This window comes from Bombina bombina, chromosome 8 (assembly GCF_027579735.1).
Source record: "Bombina bombina isolate aBomBom1 chromosome 8, aBomBom1.pri, whole genome shotgun sequence".
In the NCBI taxonomy this organism is placed as follows: Eukaryota; Metazoa; Chordata; class Amphibia; order Anura; family Bombinatoridae; genus Bombina; species Bombina bombina.
The window spans coordinates 254699563-254722562 of NC_069506.1; the positions used below are offsets into that span (position 1 = coordinate 254699563).

Sequence of the window (23000 nt, forward strand, 5' to 3'; positions counted from 1 at the left end):
TCAGCTTATATTCAGCCATTTTTAAGAAAAAAACAAAGATGTTTAACCGTGTCGTTAAAGTTGAGTATAACTTAAAGGCTTGGTCATGAAAGATTCTATGTTGAATCAAATTGAGCATAGAACAATTATAATGAAATCTCAAATACAAAATGTGTTTTACAACATCCTTAAAAAAAATCATGTTTCAATAAATGAATATATAGTACAATTATTTATCTCCAAAAGTTGTGCTGATCCATTTGTCTTGAGAAAGTCAGGGTAAGACAGACGAAACGCGTAGATGGGATCAGAGTAAAAGCTATATTGCCACATGCGGGAAGGTGCTTACAAGCATTACACCATTTGCCTTAACGGAGGATAAAGATTGGGCGAGCGCACAGCTGATTGCCAGGAAAGCCGCCCCAGAGCCGCATACGAACTATACTTGTTTTAAGGCGCTTTTATTTCTTGTTTCTAGTAAGTACATATGGTTATGTGCTCAAATAAATTTGTATCTTCTTTACCTTGAATCGAGGATGCGCTTCTCTGTTCTTATGTTCCATTTCAAAAGTAACTTAGGGGAAATATTATTGTGCCAATACAAGGAAAATAAGCAGAGCGTCTGGCCATGAACCTCCCCGACAGCCACCCACTTGGCCCAGGCACACCCCATCTCTACCAGCACCTGGTAAATTCACTACTCCTGCTACAGTTCTGCCCACACATCTCCAGGGAGCCACCTCCCAAGCTTCCCAAATCCTCCAGCAAAAGTTGTGAGATTTACATATATGTGCAATAAGAAAATGCTGTAATGAGTTAAATCCTTTCCTCATTGCACTATTGCTTGCATAAAACTATGTATGCTACACATGCAAATAAAGTCAGCTCCTGAGTGACAATGCACTGTCATTCCTGTACAGAACACCATCGACACAGCCAATCACAAGTGACTTATGTGCCAGCCACCAACAACCAACTGTGTTTCTGTGTGGAAATACATTGCTGCTGCTGCAGCTGTGATAGTTTTATGTATGTGTTTAACCCCTTAAATAGAAAATTTCCTTGCTGCCATTTTTTGTCTTTTTTAATTTATACAAACAAATCAATGTCCAATTCTCAACTAAATCTACAAGGACTGATCATATTTAAATTGAATAAACCTATGTTCTAGCCAAACCATGAAATTCAATTTTGGGGTTTCCTGTTCCTGTGTTGCTGAACCAGGGTCCTATATGGATCTCAAATGCTTAAAAAAAAGTAAAACAATATTTGTGCAATCTTTACGTTTTTCTAGTTTTGCTTCCACCACATCTTAATAAATATACAACATGATTGGTATTACAAGTAACAGAAGATCAAATATTGCAACGTTTACCATTGGATGTAGTTTGCAAGTTTTTCATATCGTTATTTGCAATATTTGGTTAGCACAAGCTGGGTTTTGCTCACACAAACTTATTTTGCTTTTTGGCCTCTCTAGAGAGAAAGGTGGACCACGCAGAAAGTCCAAGTACTTTAACAGGACTAAAGTGCTGCTAATGTGCTTGGGCTTTATGTTATGTATTGGGGTTTGAGTTCAAAGGCCCATTGGTTAGCTTGTACCCATTAAGAAATTGCACAAATGCTGGACAAAACTCATAGAAAACAAGTTTGATTTATTATGAGATTCCCAAACTAAAAGCTAAACTAAGAACCTAGAGTGTAGGACAGTTGACATCTCTTCAACATCTCAGTTCACTCTTTTAACAACAAAATAACCCAGGCAGCCCAGTTCAATAAATAAAACTTTATATTAATTGTCTAGATTAAAACATAACTTGTGTATTGCAGAAACAATAACCTGAATTTATCCCCTGACAGGTTTCAGTTCTTGGGGACTTTAGTCTGTTCACCTCTAAGATATATTGCTCATTTAAGGTATATATTGGAATGTATAAAGGTATTTATGACATTACTTACTGGAATCCTGAAAAATTAGCTCGTGAACCTTTTTCCCATAGATATTGCTGGCTGAACAGATCACTTGAGGCAACTGGGATTCTTTCTGTAGCGTCAGGATGCTACTGACCATGTATCCATTTCTTTGGGAATGCACAAAGCCAGGGTCCAGCTCACTGACAGAAAGGTTTTTCTCTGGAAGCTCAAACAAAATAACAGGATCTGGGTTGGATTTAACGGTGCACATACATTGAACCGTGTCCTTTGTAACTGTACATTTAGACTCAGGTAAAACCAATGGTGAAACTGAAAGAAATAGGAAAACTGCTTTAGTACATTGTCAGCGATTTAAAAAAAAAAAAAAGCTAATTACAGAATATTGAACTGTGGTGGTAAAGAAAGTAGGCATATAAAAAGAATGTGCACATTTTTATAATAGAATATATTGGAAAGTTTTTTTAAAGGGACATTAAACTGCTGTGTACAACTACAAAAGTAAAGTTACTATGCACTATGTCATTTCATCCTGTGCCTGCAGCTTTTTAAAAATCAGTTTTCCTGTTTTAATAGCTTAAAGGTGCCAGATACTGAAGCTCCACCTCTTTGTACTGGGAGCTGCCATCTTGGAGCTCAGGTATTCTCACAGCCTGTGACAGAAGCTGTGCACACTCACAGATCAGTATTACAGCTGTATCATTTGCTTGGAGTTAGTGTGCATAAGACATCATCATGTGAGCTTTACATTTTTGCATTTTTTACACAGTTTTACAGTTATACAAAATATAATTTTAAAAAAGCACTGAACAATAATATAAAGCAATGCAGCCACATCAAACATATACAGCTTCTGCTCTGTTATCATGCACCCTAACCAGGAGCGCATTATATAGCAGTAAAAAATGGACAATATTACTTATTTGTGAGTGTGCACTACTTCTGTGAGAATACTTGAGTTGAGCTAGAGATGGTGGCGCCCAGTATGAACAGGCGGAGCTTCAGTATCTAGCACATTTTAACCCCTTAAGGACCCAGCATTTCAGACAACAACTTGCCCAAAAGACCAGAGATTTAGAAAACTAATTTGGAAAGAGTTGCAGGAACAGGATGAAATGCAATAACATTTGCCTAGATTACGAGTTTTGCATTACGGCTATTACCACTGAAAAATTGTTCATTGCGCTGGAATGGCCGGTAACGCATATTACGAGTTGCGGCATTATAGGCTGTAATGCAAGCATTTTCGCGTTAACGCAACATCCTTTCCGCACTCAAAAAGTGTGTTTAAAAATGGTGTACCTTGCATTCCTATTGGCTGTTCAAATCAGCTAATAGGATTTCAGTAGCTCTCATCCTATTGGCTGATTTACATTTGAAGAATCAAATCAGCCAATAGGAATGCAAGGTACGCCATTTTTAAATGGGTACCTTGCATTCATCTTCAGTGTATGGCGGTGATCGTATGAAGAGGACGCTCAGCGCAGTATGTCTTTGCCGGTCCTGGATAGCTTCACTCCACACCGCCGGGATGAAGCTAGAAGACGCTCCCGTGATGGATGAAGATGTCGCCGCCTGGATGGAGATTGATGTCCGGACTTCAGGAACCGCGAGTAGATTTTATGGGGTTAGTGTTAGTGGGGGGTTTTTATTTTTTGGCTGTGTTTTTATTTTAGATTAGGGTTTTTTGGGCACTGTAAAAGAGCTGAATGCCCTTTTAAGGGCAGTAAAAGAGCTGAATGCCCTTTTAAGGGCAATGCCCATACAAATGCCCCTTTAGGGGCAATGGGTAGCTTAGGTTTTATTTAGACTTAGGTTTTTTATTTTGGCAGGTTGGTTGGGTGGGGGGTTTTACTGTTGGGGGGACTTTGCATTTTTTGTATATAAAAGAGCTGTTTAACTTAGGGCAATGCCCTACAAAAGGCCTTTTTAAGGGTTATTGGTAGTTTATTGTAGATTAGGGGTGTTATTATTTTGGGGGGCTTTTTAATTTTTATAGGGCTATTAGATTAGGTGTAATTGTTTTTATTTTTGATAATTTTGTTTATTATTTTTTGTAAGCTTAGAGGGTTTTTTTGTTGTAATTTTAGTGTTTTTTATTTTTTGTAATGTTAGATTCTTTTTGTAGCTTTAGGTTCTTTTAAAATTGTAATTTTGGAATTTTAATTGGTAGTTTTTTTATTTTATTAGAATAGTTATGTTAGGTTAATTTATAGTTTAATCTTAGGTCTTTTTGTTATTTCACAGTTAAGTTTTTATTTATTTTAAGATAGTTATATTGTACTTTTAATTTAAAGTTAGGGGGTGCTAGGTTTAGGGGTTAATAGTTTAATTTAGTGTTTTGCGATGTGGGGTCCAGTGGTTTAGGGGTTAATAGGTTTAATTTATTACTTAAGGTGTGGAGGGCTGGCGGTATAGGGGTTAATAGGTTTATTTATTATTTGCGATGTGGGGGGCCAGCGGTTTAGGGGTTAATAGGTTTATTTTGTGTCAGCAATGTCGGGGAGAGGCAGATTATGGGTTAATAACTTCTGTTAGTGTCGGCTATGTCATGGAGCAGCGGATTAGGGGTTAATAATTTTATTTAGGTGTCGGCGATGTCGGGGGCGGCAGATTAGAGGTGTTTAGACATAGGGGCATATTTATCAATGTGCGAGCAAACATGATATGAAGTAGCGTATCATGTCCGCCGCACATCGATAAATGCTGACAGCATACGCTGTCTGCATTTATCATTGCACCAGCAGTTCTTGTGAACTGCTGGTGCAATGCCGCCCCCTGCAAATTCGTAGCCAATCAGCAGCTAGCAGAGGGTGTCAATTAACCTGATCATATTCGATCGGGTTGATTTCTGTCCGCCTCCTCAGAGCAAGCGGACAAGTTATGGAGCAGCAGTCTTTATCCGCTGCTTCATAACTTCTGTTTCCCGCGAGCCTGAAGGCTTGCAGGAAACAAGGGGCATCAAGCTCCATACGGAGCTTGATAAATATGCCCCTAGGGGTTTATGTTAGGGTGTTAGGTTTAAACGTAACTTTCTTTTCCCCATAGACATCAATTGGGTTGCATTACGGCGATTTTCCTTTCTGCGATCGCAGATATTAGTTTTTTCTAAAACTCTCTCCCCATTGATGTCTATGGGGGAAAGCATGCACGAGCACGTAAACTCAGCCCTTGGCTTTTTTGCAGTATGGAGCTTAACGCACCATACCGCACAGCACAAGGAGATTTTTCAGTAACTCATAATGGCAGAGCTATGGAAAGTGCGGAACCGCTCATTTTATTTTGTTCCTTATGCACCTGGTATAGCGCAAAACTCATAATCTAGGTGAATGTGAATAGCTACTATTCCTTTGTAAGTTACAAAGGATGGAGGCGGCGCCAAAAAAAGGCTATCTGGCACTCAAACAATTAATTTCTATGAAAAACTTATAAGTTTCAAGTTCAAAAATTATTAATATGTCAGTTTAGGAGAGATGGCTCTAAATTACTCACAATGGATTGGCAGCTAACAATATATATATCTAAACAATTGGACCTTAGGATCTGGTTTGAATTATTTATATTTCTTTATGTTAACTCAGACCAATATATTAAATTATTGATTCCTAAAAAATGCAAGGTGCTGCAGGTTCTAATATCGAAAAACTGTTTTTTATTACAAATTTACAGATAAATTCATATAAGTTGATGTGGGTTCAAAATATATATAAAAAAAAATATATATATATAAAAAAATATATTCACTAAAATACTAAGACACCGGTGCCCAATAGTTCTTAAAAATGTAAATAATAAGACCTATTAGAGTCAGATCAGCAGGCTAAAAACAAACATTAGATAAATTATTACAACACTCTAATCATCCATTCGCTGTGGAGTGGATTATCTACTAAAAAACTTTTAACAAAGACCAATTCTAATTCTCAGTTCAAATACTTGATATTGGCTAAAATTAAATGAAGCTCAAGACGAGCTGTTATACAAATGACCGGATTGAACAAAATATGTGGTGGCCACTTCTGCTAATTGACACAGTTCTTTGTGTGTTAGGACACTATTGAGAGTCTGTATTAAAATGATGTAAGCATACTCGTGTATGCAGTGTTGTCTGGCAATCTCCGTAAGGGCTTGAAAGTCTCTTAAGCAGCAATCACCTGTATAGATGTATGATAATGTTTTGCAAGGTGCTTGTTAGTCTCTTTTTATAATCAGAGTGCCTGTGTTTAGACGTTCTTCACACTCCAATTTAACAAGCAATGTTTGAGATTGGAAACACTCACCCGATCTCTCAGTGATTCAGGCAGCAATTCTTCAGCCTGTTTGTCTGCGTCCCGCCGGGGTCGTGTTGAATCACTTTAAATAAGTGTCAGCAGTCTTCTCTGGATTCCTTTAGTGTGCACACTGTTGTATCATCCGTTCATCTATACTCCTACCGTCTGATCAGGTTATTCAGGTGTTTTTCTGGCGTGACGGTCCTGGGAGTAGAAGTGTCTCTGTGTATTTTTCCTCTGCAGGGCTGGATAGTAGTCAAGTCTACGCGTTTCAACTCACCAGGGAGCCTTTGTCAAGATGCCTACGTCCAGCTGGAGTCGTTTATTTAAAGGGATTCTCATTAACCCCTTCATTGTTTTCAATTAATGTATTCTCAACATGTCCTTATCACCTACTTTCTACTTGTCAATGCCCCATTCTTAATATTCAACCAGTGTATTTGTTTCAGATTCACTTCTAATATGTGAGAATAACCACTTAATAAGATGTGAAAAAAACCACTTAAAAGTAAATTGACTGTTTTAAATCTCAATCCTGTTAACCCCATAGCACCTTACATTAATTATTTAGACATCAATAATCTCCAACAATAAAATACAAAATTTGATTATAAATAGGGCACTTAGAATACTAAATAACGGATTCCGTTTTTCAATAATAATTTACATGAATGTCCGTTTACATAAATAATCTCACAGATTCGAACTCACAACCTTTGTGGTGAGAAACCTACTTCTTATCCATTATGCTACCATTGTAGCTTTAATTCCTCTGTTCATATTGTAGTACTTAGCTTATTTACCCTTATATGTCACTTTGGAAATTAAAAGGTTTATTCCATATTTCTTACTTGTATTCAAACTCTTATCCTTTGTAATCGGAAACTTACTTCTTAACCATTATGCTACCATTGTGGCTTTACTTCCTCAATTCATAATGTAATATTTAACTTGTTTACCCTTATATATCACTTAAGAAAATAAAGATTTATCCCAACATTTCTAACTTGTATTCGAACCCTGGTACTTTATGTTTGCAAGGTTAGAGCCTTACTCATTGAGCTAATCACCAAGTCTCCTTTTCATATGTCCTATATAACTATATCTTTTTTTTATTTTATTTTTTTATTATTAGTCCAAAATATTCATTGGCCAGAATATATGGATTAAAAAAGGACCCTCCCTATCTAGAGCTACAGTTAGCTCATTCGACTATATATAAAGTATAGATTACTTAAGTTGAGTGTGAAAAAGAATTTATTTGGAAATAAAAATGGTAATAGCCTTAGTCAAGATCATGAATATCTTAACTCATAATTTAAAAGTCTATGTCATGGTTAGTTTCAGTCTTTAGATGGAATGGATGAATTATAAATTTTATATAAAAGAATTCAAATCCATTTCGCTATTAAGTCCATTAGGGTGAAGTGTTCCAAAATTAAAAATGAATTCTGCTTCATGTTTTAACAGTTTCATCCCTATGTTTCCTCTTCTCCCATCTGATACTACTTTTTTAACTCCCCAAAATTTTAGGGCATTGGTGTTACTATTATGAACCTCTTTGAAATGCTTATACAGAATGGTATCTTCCCTCAGATATTCTATCGCTAGGATATGTTCACGTATACAGTCTTTTAATTTCCGTCCCGTTTGTCCAAAGTACCTTAAATTGCAGTTACATTCTAGCATATAAACAATATTAGTATCTGTACATCTTATGATGTCTGTTATTTTAATTAATCTTCCATCTTTATCGATTTTATCTGTTTTAATTTTGTGCTATGTTTACAGGATTTGCACTGATGGCACGGAAAAAAGCCTTCAATTTTTTCTCCTTTTAGGGTTTTGTATCCTTTATTGCACATTTGTTTTCCATTTCTAAATTCACTGGGTGCTAATATTGATTTGAGATTTTTCTCCTTTTTATAGATGAATCTCGGGTTCCTTCCTATACTAGGCCCTATTAGTGGGTCTTTCAATAACAAGTGCCAGTGTTTCTTAATTATTCCTTGAAATTGTTTATGGTTAGCTGAGTAAGTTGTAATTAACGGTATATCCAGTGTTCCTTTCCCCTCTTCATTCTAGGCTTATCTTTTTTCATTAGCAGTTCTTCTCTATCTATACTCTTAACTTTGTTTGCTATTTGTGTGATTCTGTTGGTATCATATCCCTTTTGACCAAATCTTTTAATAAGCACTTTTGACTGTTCCTCAAAATCTCCTATATCAGTACAGTTCCTTCTAACACGTAGTAATTGACACTTTGGTATGTTCTTTTTCCATTTGGTATGATGACAACTCTCTGAATCTATATAATTATTAGAGTCGACTTTTTTAAAGAAGGTCTTTGTTTTTATTTCTATTTCTATATCTAGATAGTTTATTCTATGATTACTACTCTCATAAGTGAAATTTAAGCCAAACTTGTTGGAGATAAGGTCATCAATGAACAATTCCAATAATTCTGTGTCTCCCTTCCATATTAAAAACAGGTCGTCGATGTAACGTCTATAGAGCACAAGGTTCGCACCCCATGGGGATTGATCTATAACTTCATTCTCAAATACTCCCATGAACAAATTAGCATAACTGGGTGCGAACCTTGTGCCCATAGCCGTACCCTTCACCTGTAGAAAGTATCCATTCTCAAATTTAAAATAATTATTGTTCAATATGAACTTAATACATTGCAGCAGGAATCTACTCTGTGTGCTAGTCATCTCTGGATCATTATTGAAAAACCGCTCAATTGCTTGTAAACCCAAATTGTGTTCTATGTTCGTGTAGAGGGAGCTGACGTCACAGGTGACTAGCACAAAGTTATCTTCCCATTTTACATCCGTTAATATTCTCAAAAAATGTGCAGAATCTGATATATATGAGGGGAGTTCTTTCACATAGTTCTGTAAGAAATAGTCAATATACTGTGATAGATTAGAGGTAATTGAGTCAATACCTGATATTATCGGGCGTCCTGGTGGTTCTTTCAGATTTTTGTGAATCTTCGGTAGGAAGTAAAAGATAGGAGTTCTAAAGTTTTTAATTAATAAAAAATTATATTCTGAATCTGTCAGCAAATTTGTTACTTTTGCTTCTTCAAGCATTGTTCTTAATCTACTTTGATAGTCATCACCCGGATCATTTAGAAGTTTTTTGTATGTTGAAGTGTCATTTAATAATCTATAAGCCTCAGTTTTATAATACATATTGCTCATAATCACAACTCCTCCCCCTTTATCAGCTTGCTTTATCACTATATCTGATCTTGACTGTAGTTCTCTAAGGATTGTTTTTTCTTTCAAACTCAGATTCCACTTCTTATTTTGTTTAATGTCCATTTCGTCTAGATCTTGTTTGACCATTTTTTCAAAGGACTCTATATAATTTCCTTTCTCTTGTGTTGGAAAGAATTTAGACTTTGCTCTAAAGTTGGTATGTTTATATCCCTTCTTAGTCTCATCTGATTTATTGTCAACAATCGGATTCTTTAAAAAATACTTCTTTAGGGTTAGTCTTCTCACAAATTGGTTAATATTTATATAGTGTTCGAATTTATTCATTGTAGAGGTAGGGGCAAAGGATAACCCTCTTTTAAGTATATCCTCTTGTGTAGCAGTTAACTGTGTTTCACTGAGATTAAAAATTCCACTATTTTCAGTTTCAGTGTATGTTGTACTCTGACCTTTATTTACAGCTAGAATTCTTAGTTCTCTATTTCTTGCCCTTCCTCTTCCCCCTCTCTTCTTCTCTTTCCTTTCGGTGGGTCGTAATTTCTGTCCTGACCCACTCCTAAAAAATGGGATGATGTACTAGCTCTGGGAGGGGATTGCTCAGCTGTTCTTAAAGTGTTGAATCTATTGTACGTTGGAACCCTCCAGTTTTCTTGCACTGGTTCTATCTTTCTATTTAATCCATATGATTCATTCACTCTATTATACCAACCTCGTTGGTGATTCCTATTTCCATTGAAATAACCATTATGTCTATTCCCATTTCTTTCCCTCTGAGCCCTAGTATCATTTCTTTCAAACTCTCTTTTTTCATAATCTCTATAATAATGATCATAATTCCTCTGATTGTAATGGTGGTTCCTATTCTTATAACCCGATTGGTTCAAATATCTCCTATGATCTCTAGATCTATTCCTACCATAATAGTCACTATCCATATAGTCTTCCCTAGATCTCCTTTCCGTTCTCCCATTTCTTTTTATCTGATCTCCATACTGTCCCTGGTCCCAATTTTCATAGACGGTAGTATTTCTAATATTAGTTGAATTATAAGTTTCTTTCTTATCTCCCTGTTGCATCTGTCTTTGAACTTGTAGTTCTTTAGTGGGTCTTTCTTCCTGTCTATTCTGTGGCCTATTTTCCTTCTTTTTACTAAATAATATATTGTTCTTTTTATTACCAGTATTTTGTATATTTCCTCCTTGTCCTGTTTCTAAATCTTCATCACTTTTATAGTCCTCTCTATCCCTATTGAACTTTTTCCATTTATTATTTAGTAGATCGATATTGAGTTCGCCTAATTTTCTAATGATTTCACTCTCTTTCTCCTGGGATTTCATATCCTTCTTTATTAATTCAAACATTGTTTTGGATTTATTCAGCTCTTCATTGATTTCTTTTAAAGCAATATTCCTTGTTTTATAATAATCTTAATTAAATCAAAGGAAGCTTTTTCTAATACGTCAAACCATTCTATCTTTAGATCTGTTTTTAAATTGAATGTACAATCTTTCTTTAAGCGTAGTCCTCTTGGGACCATCCCTACTTCTATATATTTCGCCATAAATTTCAATTCTGTTTTTATTTTTAGTTCTTTTGTAAGCAAATCATCAAGCCCATTTAAGGTGGTATTAATATCTAAATTTGGAGTAGCAAAGGGGACGTCTACTGTCTGAATATTGTTTTCCATTGAAACATCAATGGCTAATAGTAATGTATCTCTTGTCTTAAAGATATCCATTCTACTCTACTTGTATATGTATTAGTATAATTCTGTTTCAGATGTGTCTACAATAGAAATAAACAGACTAGGTTTAAGAGTTTACCTTGGTTTACACTGGTGAGAAGGTTAAAGTACAAACAAGTTAGCAGAAGTGGCCACCACATATTTTGTTCAATCCGGTCATTTGTATAACAGCTCGTCTTGAGCTTCATTTAATTTTAGCCAATATCAAGTATTTGAACTGAGAATTAGAATTGGTCTTTGTTAAAAGTTTTTTATTAGATAATCCACTCCACAGCGAATGGATGATTAGAGTGTTGTAATAATTTATCTAATGTTTGTTTTTAGCCTGCTGATCTGACTCTAATAGGTCATATTATTTACATTTTTAAGAACTATTGGGCACCGGTGTCTTAGTATTTTAGTGAATATATTTTTTTATATATATTTTTTTATATATATATTTTTGAACCCACATCAACTTATATGAATTTATCTGTAAATTTGTAATAAAAAACTGTTTTTCGATATTAGAACCTGCAGCACCTTGCATTTTTTAGGAATCAATAATTTAATATATTGGTCTGAGTTAACATAAAGAAATATAAATAATTCAAACCAGATCCTAAGGTCCAATTGTTTAGATATATATATTGTTAGCTGCCAATCCATTGTGAGTAATTTAGAGCCATCTCTCCTAAACTGACATATTAATAATTTTTGAACTTGAAACTTATAAGTTTTTCATAGAAATTAATTGTTTGAGTGCCAGATAGCCTTTTTTTGGCGCCGACTCCATCCTTTGTAACTTATATTCCTATAAATTCAATTGCACAACTGTGAGAGGTGCAATTAAGAGGTAGGCAGTTCTGGTATAATTACCATCGGTCTACACTAACCTTGTAACTTGTTTGTACTATTCCTTTGTAGTTGTGCGTAGCAGTTTAATGTCCCTTTAAATTGCATGCTTTATATGATTCATGAAGCTTTCATTTTAGAGTCCCCTTAAAGGGACATGAAACCCAAATTTTTTCTTTCATGATTTAGAAAGAACATGCAATTTTAAACAACTTTCTAATTTACTTCTATGATCTAATTTGCTTCATTCACTTTATATCCTTTGCTGAAAAGCATATCTAGATATGCTCAGTAGCTGCTGATTGGTGGCTGCCCATAGATGTCTCGTGTGATTGGCTCACCCATATGCATTGCTATTTCTTCAACAAAGGATATCTAAGGAATGAAGCAAATTAGTAAATTGGAATGTTGTTTAAAATTGTATTCTTTACCTGAATTATGAAAAAAAATTTGGGGTTTAGTGTCCCTTTAAGTAAGCTTATCCAGTGTAGTAAGGCAAATTTCTTTTAGTATAAAATTATTGAAATGAAAAGGCTCGGTTTTATATGTACAACATTTTTTTGTGAAAGGATGTCCATTTTATTAAACCCTTATCTACCAAAGAGTGCTGTATTGTACAACAAATTCTCTAGAGCCTTCATTTGTAACCTAGGACTTAAAGCGAAGGTCAATTTTCATGTGAAAGTGTCCGTTTTTTAAAAAAAACTATTACAAACAGGGGCACTTTCATTCATGAAAATTGACATAGCACCGGATTTTAAAAATACTTACCTTGTTCTTCTGAAACGCTGGATCGCTGTTCTGAAACGATGCCCCGTCTGCTCCTTCCTGGTTTACTTACCCAGCAATGATGAAACCGGCTTCCTCCAATCACGGCGTTGCCTCAGGCAATAATTACCCCGGGGGATAAGCCATGATTGGAGGATGCCGGAATCGTCATTGCTGACGTATGAAGAGGCTTGGGACGGGCTGGTGAAGCGTCAAGAAGAAAAGGTAAGTATATTTTAAAAAACGGCTGAAATGTTAATTTTCATGAATGAAAGTGCCCTTGTTTTTAATAGTTTTTTTAAAAACCAGGCACTTTCACATTAAAACCTTCACTTTAAGCAAATAGTAAAATTAAGAGATTGCAATTTGTATTTTAAAAGATTTTATGTTTGGCAGTTGCTGAGTCAATCTGAAAAGAAGCCTTAATGGGACATGCAAAAAACATAGATTATAATTACCTGATAAATTAATTTCTTTCATGGTGACGAGAGTCCATGATATATATATGCTCTAGGGAAATACACTGGTAGTTTGTGAACAGATGGGTAGTTTGTGTACAATGATCTTTTGCATATTATCTTGACATAAAATGTAATGTCTTTTGCAAGTAAGTAATATTTACTTGTTCTTGCAATACACTGATGATTTAATATTTTTTGGAGAAGGTCAGAAGTGTGCCTTACAATTTATTTATGTTTACATTCCCTGATACATTCCAGGACCTATCATCCTAATCATATAAGTTAAAATATTTTAAGCATACATTTCTAGAGAACTCTGTAATTAAAAAAAATGACAGACATTCTATACTTAAGCATTTACCGTGGCTAGGTCTTTGATTCATAAAGTTTTTTCTTTAAAAAGGAAGGGTGAATGAGGATTTCAAACATTACTTCATATTTGGTAAATGTACAACAATCAATACTTGAGTTTTTTGTATACATTAAAAGAAAACCTCTCAATTGTATTGGATAATCATCCCTATCGAATATGATCGGGTTAATTGACACCCCCTGCTAGCAGCCGATTGGCTCCCAAATCTGCAGGGGGCAGTATTGCACCAGCAGTTCACAAGAACTGCTGAAGCAATGATAAATGCTGACAGCCTATGCTGTCAGCATTTGTTGATGTGCAGCGGACATGATACGCTACATCGTATCATGTCCGCTCTCACTATAATAAATTGACCCCAATGAATAATCTACATAGTATTGTTCTACAGTGTGAGAGCCATTATAAATATGGTAGTTTAAAATGCAAAGCATTTAAACGTACAGTGATGGACACTGATTGTTAGCATATTAGGCATGGGATTGTGTAGTCTGCATTGTTGTACCCTCTAACCATATTGATAAGTTCGAGGCAATAAAAGATACACATTTGTTTGTAAGGAAGGTGTTACTCAAGAAATATTTCTCTAATAACACAGAATCAGAAAATCTGTCTAATATTGATACAACAGACAGAAGAGCCCTAAATGATCTTATATCTTTACTTGAAGATAACGATTTGACCACCAATGAAATGTTATCCAGTAATGATGATTGGCGTGATATTTTAAAAACAAAATCACAATTTGTCCCCCCAAGCACTATATCTCCTCAAGCAACTACTTTCTTAAATTTGGTCTGTCAAGATATAATATCCCTTAATGAGGATAAAAGGTACCTGAAAAATATGACCAAAGCAGAAAGTGATGCTATGAATGAAATGACACAATGGACTGATGTCCAAATAAAAAATAGTGACAAGGGGGGTAATATAGTGATATGGCCAAACACTATGTACATCTCTGAAGCCATGAAACAACTGTCTAATCACTCCAATTATAAAAAACTATTAGGGAATCCCACAGAGAATTTTCTAGAGTTATATAAAAAACTTGTTGACACAGCATTCAAAGATAAGATCATTGACCAAAAAGAATATCAATATCTAACAGTTACTAATCCGAAAGTAGCCACTATGTATTTACTGCCCAAGATCCATAAAAATATCTCCTGTCCGCCCAGGAGACCAATAGTGTCAGGGATGGGATCACTCACAGAAAGAGCCAGCAGATATGTTGACGCTAGACTAAGGAAAATTGTGGAGGCCCTACCATCACATACTAGGGACACAATGCACATCTTAAACAAGATGCAAAATATTGCCATAACAGATCAGTCTATTTTAATAACATGCGATGTAGAATCCCTCTATACGAGCATTAAAACCGAGTGGGGCATTAAAGCTGTAGCTCATTACTTAGAAAAGGACACTGATATGGATCTTCAGACAAAAGAATTTATCATCAACATATTAAGATTTGTACTCACACATAATTATTTTGTTTTTGATGATAAGTTTTTCTTACAGATTTGTGGCACCGCAATGGGCACATCTTGTGCGCCCACATATGCCAATCTATACCTGGGCTGGTGGGAAGAGATGATAGTGTTCAATAATCATATGAACCAATACACCAAATTCATCTCCCACTGGTCCAGGTATATAGATGACATCTTACTGGTGTGGGAAGGCCCGTTAGAAATCTGGGAAGAATTTATTAAATTACTTAATACCAATCCATTTGGATTATATCTAACATACAATACGAGCTTCAATAAAGTTGAATTTCTAGATCTGATAATTTCCAAAAGCAATAATGGATTGGTCACTGAAACATTTAGGAAAACCACTGCAACTAACAATATCCTACATGCACAGAGTAATCATCATCCTTCCACAATTAACAGCCTCCCATACGGTGAATATCTGAGAACTAGAAGAAACTGTACAGATATAGATTCTTTCAAAAAGGCAGCATTAGAATTACGTGACAGACTCCTTCAAAGGGGTTACTCCAAAAAATTGCTAGCCAGGGCGTACCAGAAAGCCCTAAAAATAAATAGGTCTGATCTTCTCATACCCAAAAACAAAAAATGTGTACAAGAGACAAATAACCTAAGATTCATTTCTACGTATAACAATCAAAGTGAACTTGTAAGCTCAATAGTGAAAAGACAGGTTAAAGGGATTACTACCTGAAAAGCCTTCTTTCACCTTCAGACGTGCCAGAAATATCAAGGACAGCTTATCTCAAAGTCACTTTGATAGAAACAGGAATAAAAAACCAATTTATCAAGGCTCCACACCATGTGGTCATTGTAAAACATGCCAATTTATGAGCAAAAAGGAATTTATAACTGACAGATTTTCAAAAAAATGGAAAATCAAAACACACATTAACTGCCAGAGTGATAATGTCATCTACTGCCTTTCATGCTCCTGTAATTTAATATACACAGGCATGACGACACGTAAATTGAGCACAAGAATAACAGAACATTTATGTAACATACGCAATGCCCAAAAGGACCTAAAAGAAGGCAAAAAATTAACTAGTGTAGCTAGACATTTTCTGTCACATCATGCAGGCAAAACTACATCCTTTAAATGCTGGGGCATTGAAAGGGTTAAACCTGGCATCAGAGGTGGCAACACCGAAAATGCTTTGTTACAAAAAGAAACAGGTTGGATATTCAAATTAAACTCAGTTATGCCACATGGGATGAATGAAGCAAACAATTATTGGGTATTCCTGTGATACTGGTAGAAGAATCAGAAATAGGTAGTCTCTGATTAAAATTCATCTTTTTGTGTTATCTAGCAACCTTTAATGTTGCATGTATCCAGGAGCTATTATAACAGACAAGTATATTTGATGATACTGTAAGTCAAAACCATACAAAGGTATTTATCAATAATTGTCTTCAAATTAATAACACTGGATAACACATTTTTAAAGTGCCGCCCGTAGTGCTATTTTTTAATAAGTTCATATTACCATCTCCCTTATAATGTTCCAATTGGAATCCAACTCCTAATGACTCCGATTAACATCACTACCCTCAAAAATATGATTCATACCATTTACTACACATAATGAGCTTCTTTTATATTGTATATGTATTTTCATACTAATGCAATAAAATGAGCCACACTTGAATAGGAGAATATGTATAGTAAGTTTAGAAAATGAACCATAGGTATAACCAAGTAAAACCCTGTACTCCGAACCAGGTATATTGGGCTTCAATGTGATAATAAACAAAAAACTTATGTTTTATTATAAATCTGTATATGCTCAGGTAATTCGGAACAAACCAAGGGGTACAATGAGAGGTAGGAAATATGTTTGGGAAATAGGATAATAGTAATCTCTACTTTGACAGCTCACACAGTACAGAATAAAGGTGAACTTCAAGGTATTATACAGCGTGCTGAACAGAAAGGATACTGTATTAAACTAACATAGTGAGAATAATGTTCTTAATGACCATACGTTAAGGAATGAATAAATATCTATAGAAGGATAACACATAATAGATAACATAGGGGTTGCCACACAGGTTCCATAACATGGACCGGATCTAACCATGCAGCACCGAAGCCGCTGGATAACGACCATGTATGTGTACATATCAATCCTTGATAGGGACATGATATACTGACATAACACAGGGGTTGCCACATCGGTTTAATACCATGATTTTGATCTAGCCATGCAGCACCTAAGCCGGTAGATAACGACTATGTATGTGTACATAACAATCATACATATGGACATAATATACTAACATAACGATCTATAGATAAAGCAGTAACTGATCGCAAAAAGGGATTTACGAAATTGATTACATCCAACGATGAGTATTTACAAAGGATCGATACTTAATAGACTGGCCGGTCCCCCTTGTAGCACTGCTGACTCAAGATTGGTACGTCTAAAATTGTTGGATCCAATCACGCCGCAAATGGCAATCGCGCCTACTACATACCGCTCTGCATTGGTTACTGAATGGGCGGACGTGAATGCGAGATAGGGATTGGCTGTGAACTTTTTTACAAGCACTATATAAAGGGGTGGCACCCGGGCCTCGGCTTACTTGTTCACATTGAGAAAGGCTGATTAACACAGCCGAAACGCGTTTGTGCTTACAGTAAGCACTTTGTTGTGCACTTACTATTGGTTTTAATACTGTCCCTAGTCCCTGACACCTGAAGCCGAGGGAGCTGCTATCGGCCAGGAAACAGGGGGGCTAGGTGAACAGTTTTAGTGTGGGTACATTATCAAGGAATTTCCTTGTTTTTAAATTGGTTATTATTAAAAATTCAATTTTTTAACTTCTACATTTTTAGGGATGAGTGCTAAATAAACCCTAAACCTTTTGGTTCCCTTACCTAACTCCTCTTGTCTACAGTGTGAGAGCCAATATAAATATGGTAGTTTAAAATGCAAAGCATTTAAACGTACAGTGATGGACACTGATTGTTAGCATATTAGGCATGGGATTGTGTAGTCTGCATTGTTGGTCAACACATTTATTTGATTAACTGTATACATGAGGGGGACAACTACGGAGATTAATAAACATTCATTTTTAAGAAAATGTGATTTTAATGTCTGCAAGGCAACCTTGTAAAGCATTGTCAAACATTTTATTAGTAAACGCAATCAGTTGACATTTTGAAATAATTGAACACACTCATAGAAGACCATGTGGGGGTGATCAGAGCCATCTTTAACACAGGGCATAAGGGGCAGCTGCCCAGGGCCCAGTCTTTGTTGAGGGGCCCAAGAGTCCTAAAAAAAAAAAAATACTCCTCAGTCTTTACCTTGCTTTGCTCCTGTTGGCTGCCCTAAATCTCTTTAACCAGCTAACCTCACACCAGAATCACATTCAAAAGCATATTAAATGAATCCACAGTGGAGGAATTTATATATTTATTTACTTATTAGTACTGCTTAGGTCCAGTTTCATATATTGCCATTTATTCCATTTTTTTTATTTTTTTTAACGGATTAGCCCAGCAGTGGATCATCCACTGCTGGGCAAATAATATAAAAAAAATTATAAAATAAATTAATTTAGTTGTTTTTTGGGATCTTGGGTTGGAGAGTGAAATTGCATGGGGGGGGGGGGCAAGAAAATGTTTGCCCAGGGTCCAGTCAATATTAAAGACGACCCTGCGGGTGATAGATGTAGAATTGTTAGCAGGAGAAAAATTAATTTAATTTTTACATTTTGAACTATGTTAGCAAGAGGCTTTAACACTGATGTAGATGAGATGCATTACTGGGAGCAAATATTTTACACATGTCAAAATCTGCCATACAGAATGCAATATATATATATATATATATATATATATATATATTTATTTTCATACAGGCAGGTAGTGATCATGATCTCTTTTTCTGAGACTTTAATTATTTTTTTTAAATCTATTCACTAGAACTATTTTTTAGACACTACTCAATTAATGGTTAATTTGTAGGGACTTCTATTTAATTACTCATTTTAGATGAACTATGAATGGCATATAAAATGTTAACTTGTTTGGACCTTAGTAGATGTAATTAATTTGAGTGGAGGTGGAATCAGTATGTCAATGAACCAGAGTCGTATAGCTAAATTAATTAGGTATGTTGCCTTTTATATTTGTGTTGAATTTCCTCTCTATATTTTTAAGGGAAATTTAATAAAGTTTAATTCCACGTATCCTCTGAGTTGTAGAACTATATTTGCTATGTATATACCAGAATGTTTAAATGTATGTGTGTACATGTATAATTTAATATAAAAGTTCTCTCTCTTACGTTGAGATTTTTTTCCCATAGTTAGATATTATTCTAAGAACAGCCTCTGTGGTGATGCAGGTTCAATGCCCAAGTAAACTCAAGAGGTTAGTGATACCATGTAAACATTGCATATCTCTGAAAGACTATGGGGTAGATTTATTGAAAGTCGAGCGGAGATGATTCGCTGTAGCATACGCTGTCAGCATTTAACATTGCACAAGTATTTCTACCCTTATATGTGTACCATAACTCAACATACAAAGAAATGAAGGATACTTACAAACAACTGTGAGGTTAAAAGAACTGTTACTATGTCCATATTGGTTTTCAGCCACACACCAATACTCTCCATCATGTTCATGGGAGACTGCAGGGATTTCTAGCACCAACTCATTCTCAAAGATGACAGAGTTAAGCACTTGCTTGTCTTTCACAATAGAGATGATGGGGTCTGGGTTTCCCTGAGTGTTGCACTGTATAGTGACGGTCTCACCCTCTATGGCTATGACTGACGCATTCACTGAAGGCTTCCATGGGGCATCTGTAAGATATTAAAGTCAGGTGGTCAAAAAAAGTGCTTACCACACTCAGAATCCACTAAACAGTGAGACCTGTTTGTAAAATATAACTGTATACGTTAAAACCCTATGATCAGATTTCCAGAATATTATAGAATTTGCATTGGACAAAAAAAAAAAAAAAATTAGAATTCATTGTGCCTTTGCCTTTACATTAAATTCTATCTCATGAATTAAATTTTTTTAAGATGTATCTATTATTCAAAAGTGACAGTATACACTCATTTTCATATAACTGCATATAATATACACTACTATAAAGAATAATATGCACAGATGTTGATCTAAAATCCAGTATAAAACCTTTTAACAACTTACTAAGAAGCTCCTAGTTTAGCACTGTTGATGAGGTTAGGCTTTGACACCAAACTAAAAGGGGCTGGGAAAACAAGAAGAGAAGATCCCCCCCCCCCCTTCCCTGAATATGAAAATACAGATAACATAAACAGGAGCCAACATAAGTCTGTAAATGTGTGTATACATCTGACACTGTGGGGCTTGGTTAGGAGTCTGAAAATCATCACAATGATATTAAAAAATAAGCAAAACTATACATTGTTACAAAAACACTTCCATATGGGCTATATAAATGGATCCTCTACAAAACATTTATGCAAAGAAAAATCCAGTGTACAATGTCCCTTTAAGCTTTAACAGGTGGGGATGGTAATGTTCCACATCTTCATACTGGGCACCACCATCTTGGAGTGCATGTATTCTTGCACCCTGTGACTGAAGCGTTGCACATTCACAGATTAATGATGTTACCACCTTTTTAACAGCTGTACCTGGCACTTTGTTTAAAGGGACACTCAAGTCAAATTAAACTTTCATTATTCAGATAGAGCATGCAATTTTAAAAATCTTTCCAATTTACTTCCATTAACCAAATGTGCACAGTCTTTTTATATTTACACTTTTTGAGTGACTAGCTCCTACTGAGCATGTGCAAGAATTCACAGACTATACATATATGCATTTGTGATTGGCTGATGGCTGTCACATGATACAGGAGGCGTGTAAAAATACATAACTTTGAAATTTGTCACAAAAAATCTACTACTCACTTTAAGTGCAATTGTATTGTCTTTTTATTGTTCATTTGTTGATTATGCAAATCTACTGTATTCACTGGTCCTTTAAGCTCACACAATAGAGAGAACAAGCTTTACATTTTTGCAGTATTTTTAGACTGTTTAAAAGTTACATAACAAATATTATAAAAGCTCTCAGGAATAACATAGAGCAATGCAGTCAATGCAAAAATGCACAGCTCCTTCTCTTTATTGTGCACCCTAAGCTGAAGGGTACGACGTCATAAAGACAACAGTGCCACTGCTCTGTATATGTGCACCCTAAGCTGAAGGGTACGACGTCATAAAGACAACAGTGCCACTGCTCTGTATATGTGCACCCTAAGCTGAAGGGTACGACGTCATAAAGACAACAGTGCCACTGCTCTGTATATGTGCACCCTAAGCTGAAGGGTACGACGTCATAAAGACAACAGTGCCACTGCTCTGTATATGTGCACCCTAATCTGAAGAATATGACGTCATAAAGACAACAGTGCTACTGCTCTGTATATGTGCACCCTAAGCTGAAGGGTACGACGTCATAAAGACAACAGTGCCACTGCTCTGTATATGTGCACCCTAAACTGAAGGGTACGACGTCATAAAGACAACAGTGCCAATGATCTGTATATGTGCACCCTAAGCTGAAGGGTCCGACGTCATAAAGACAACAGTGCCACTGATCTGTATATGTGCACCCTAAGCTGAAGGGTCCGACGTCATAAAGACAACAGTGCCACTGATCTGTATATGTGCAACCTAAGCTGAAGGGTATAACGTCATAAAGACAACAGTGCCAATGATCTGCATATGTGCACCCTAAGCTGAAGGGTATGACGTCATAAAGACAACAGTGCTACTGATCTGTATATGTGCACCCTAAGCTGAAGGATATGACGTCATAAAGACAACAGTGCTACTGATCTGTATATGTGCACCCTAAGCTGAAGGGTATGACATCATAAAGACAATAGTGCCACTGATCTGTATATGTGCACCCTAAGCTGAAGGGTACGACGTCATAAAGACAACAGTGCCACTGATCTGTATATGTGCACCCTAAGCTGAAGGGTACGACGTCATAAAGACAACAGTGCCACTGATCTGTATATGTGCACCCTAAGCTTAAGGGTACAACATCATAAAGACAACAGTGCCACTGATCTGTATATGTGCACCCTAAGCTGAAGGGTACGACGTCATAAAGACAACAGTGCCACTGATCTGTATATGTGCACCCTAAGCTGAAGGGTACGACGTCATAAAGACAACAGTGCCACTGATCTGTATATGTGCACCCTAAGCTTAAGGGTACAACGTCATAAAGACAACAGTGCCACTGATCTGTATATGTGCACCCTAGAATAGGAGATGCATAGAAAGAGGTTCCGACATCCATCAATTCTTTAAAAATACAAAGTCTTTATTAGGGTATCTTTAAAACAGGAACACAGCAAACAAACGGTCAAGTGGACCTAGGCGCAGCACGCAGGCATACGCGTTTCGGAAGTAAATTCCGTAGTCACAGCCTATGTGCTAAACCCCCACATCCAGTTTAAAAACCTAATAGGCAAATGTAATTGGTTAAAACAAAACAACGCCCTAGTGTCACTGACCAATAATATGAGATTATCAATTGAGAAATTCATATCTATTCTCTAAGAGAGCAACATAATAGCACCAATATCACACATAGCCTTATAAGAAATTGTTAAAAGGGCAAGGAGATATGAGAACATAAACTAACAAAACACCTGATAGATAAATGGATAGAAAAGAGTATCAAACTGAATATATACATTCTGATATAGATAGCCTGTTCGTGCTGCATATACATATAAGCAAAATATACAAAATATACAAAAAATAAACAAAAAAAATATATATATACAACGATAGCATAGTAAATACAAATATGCATAGAATAGATACGCAAATAGGGCTGTACACATTTGTAG

The 23000-nt window shown here is 35.8% G+C and overlaps 1 protein-coding gene across 2 annotated transcripts in view; it reads right to left on the reverse strand.

Moving 5' to 3' along the window:
* The window catches only part of MAG (myelin associated glycoprotein), a 245553-nt gene that overhangs the window by 30037 nt on the left and 192516 nt on the right, over positions 1–23000 (reverse strand). For both annotated transcript variants that reach the window (XM_053691254.1, XM_053691255.1), the window contains exons 7-8: positions 19669–19929; positions 1939–2223 (exon numbers count right to left, since the gene is read on the reverse strand). In XM_053691254.1, the coding sequence (XP_053547229.1) occupies positions 1939–2223; positions 19669–19929 (546 nt within the window). The remainder of the gene's footprint in view (positions 1–1938; positions 2224–19668; positions 19930–23000) is intronic.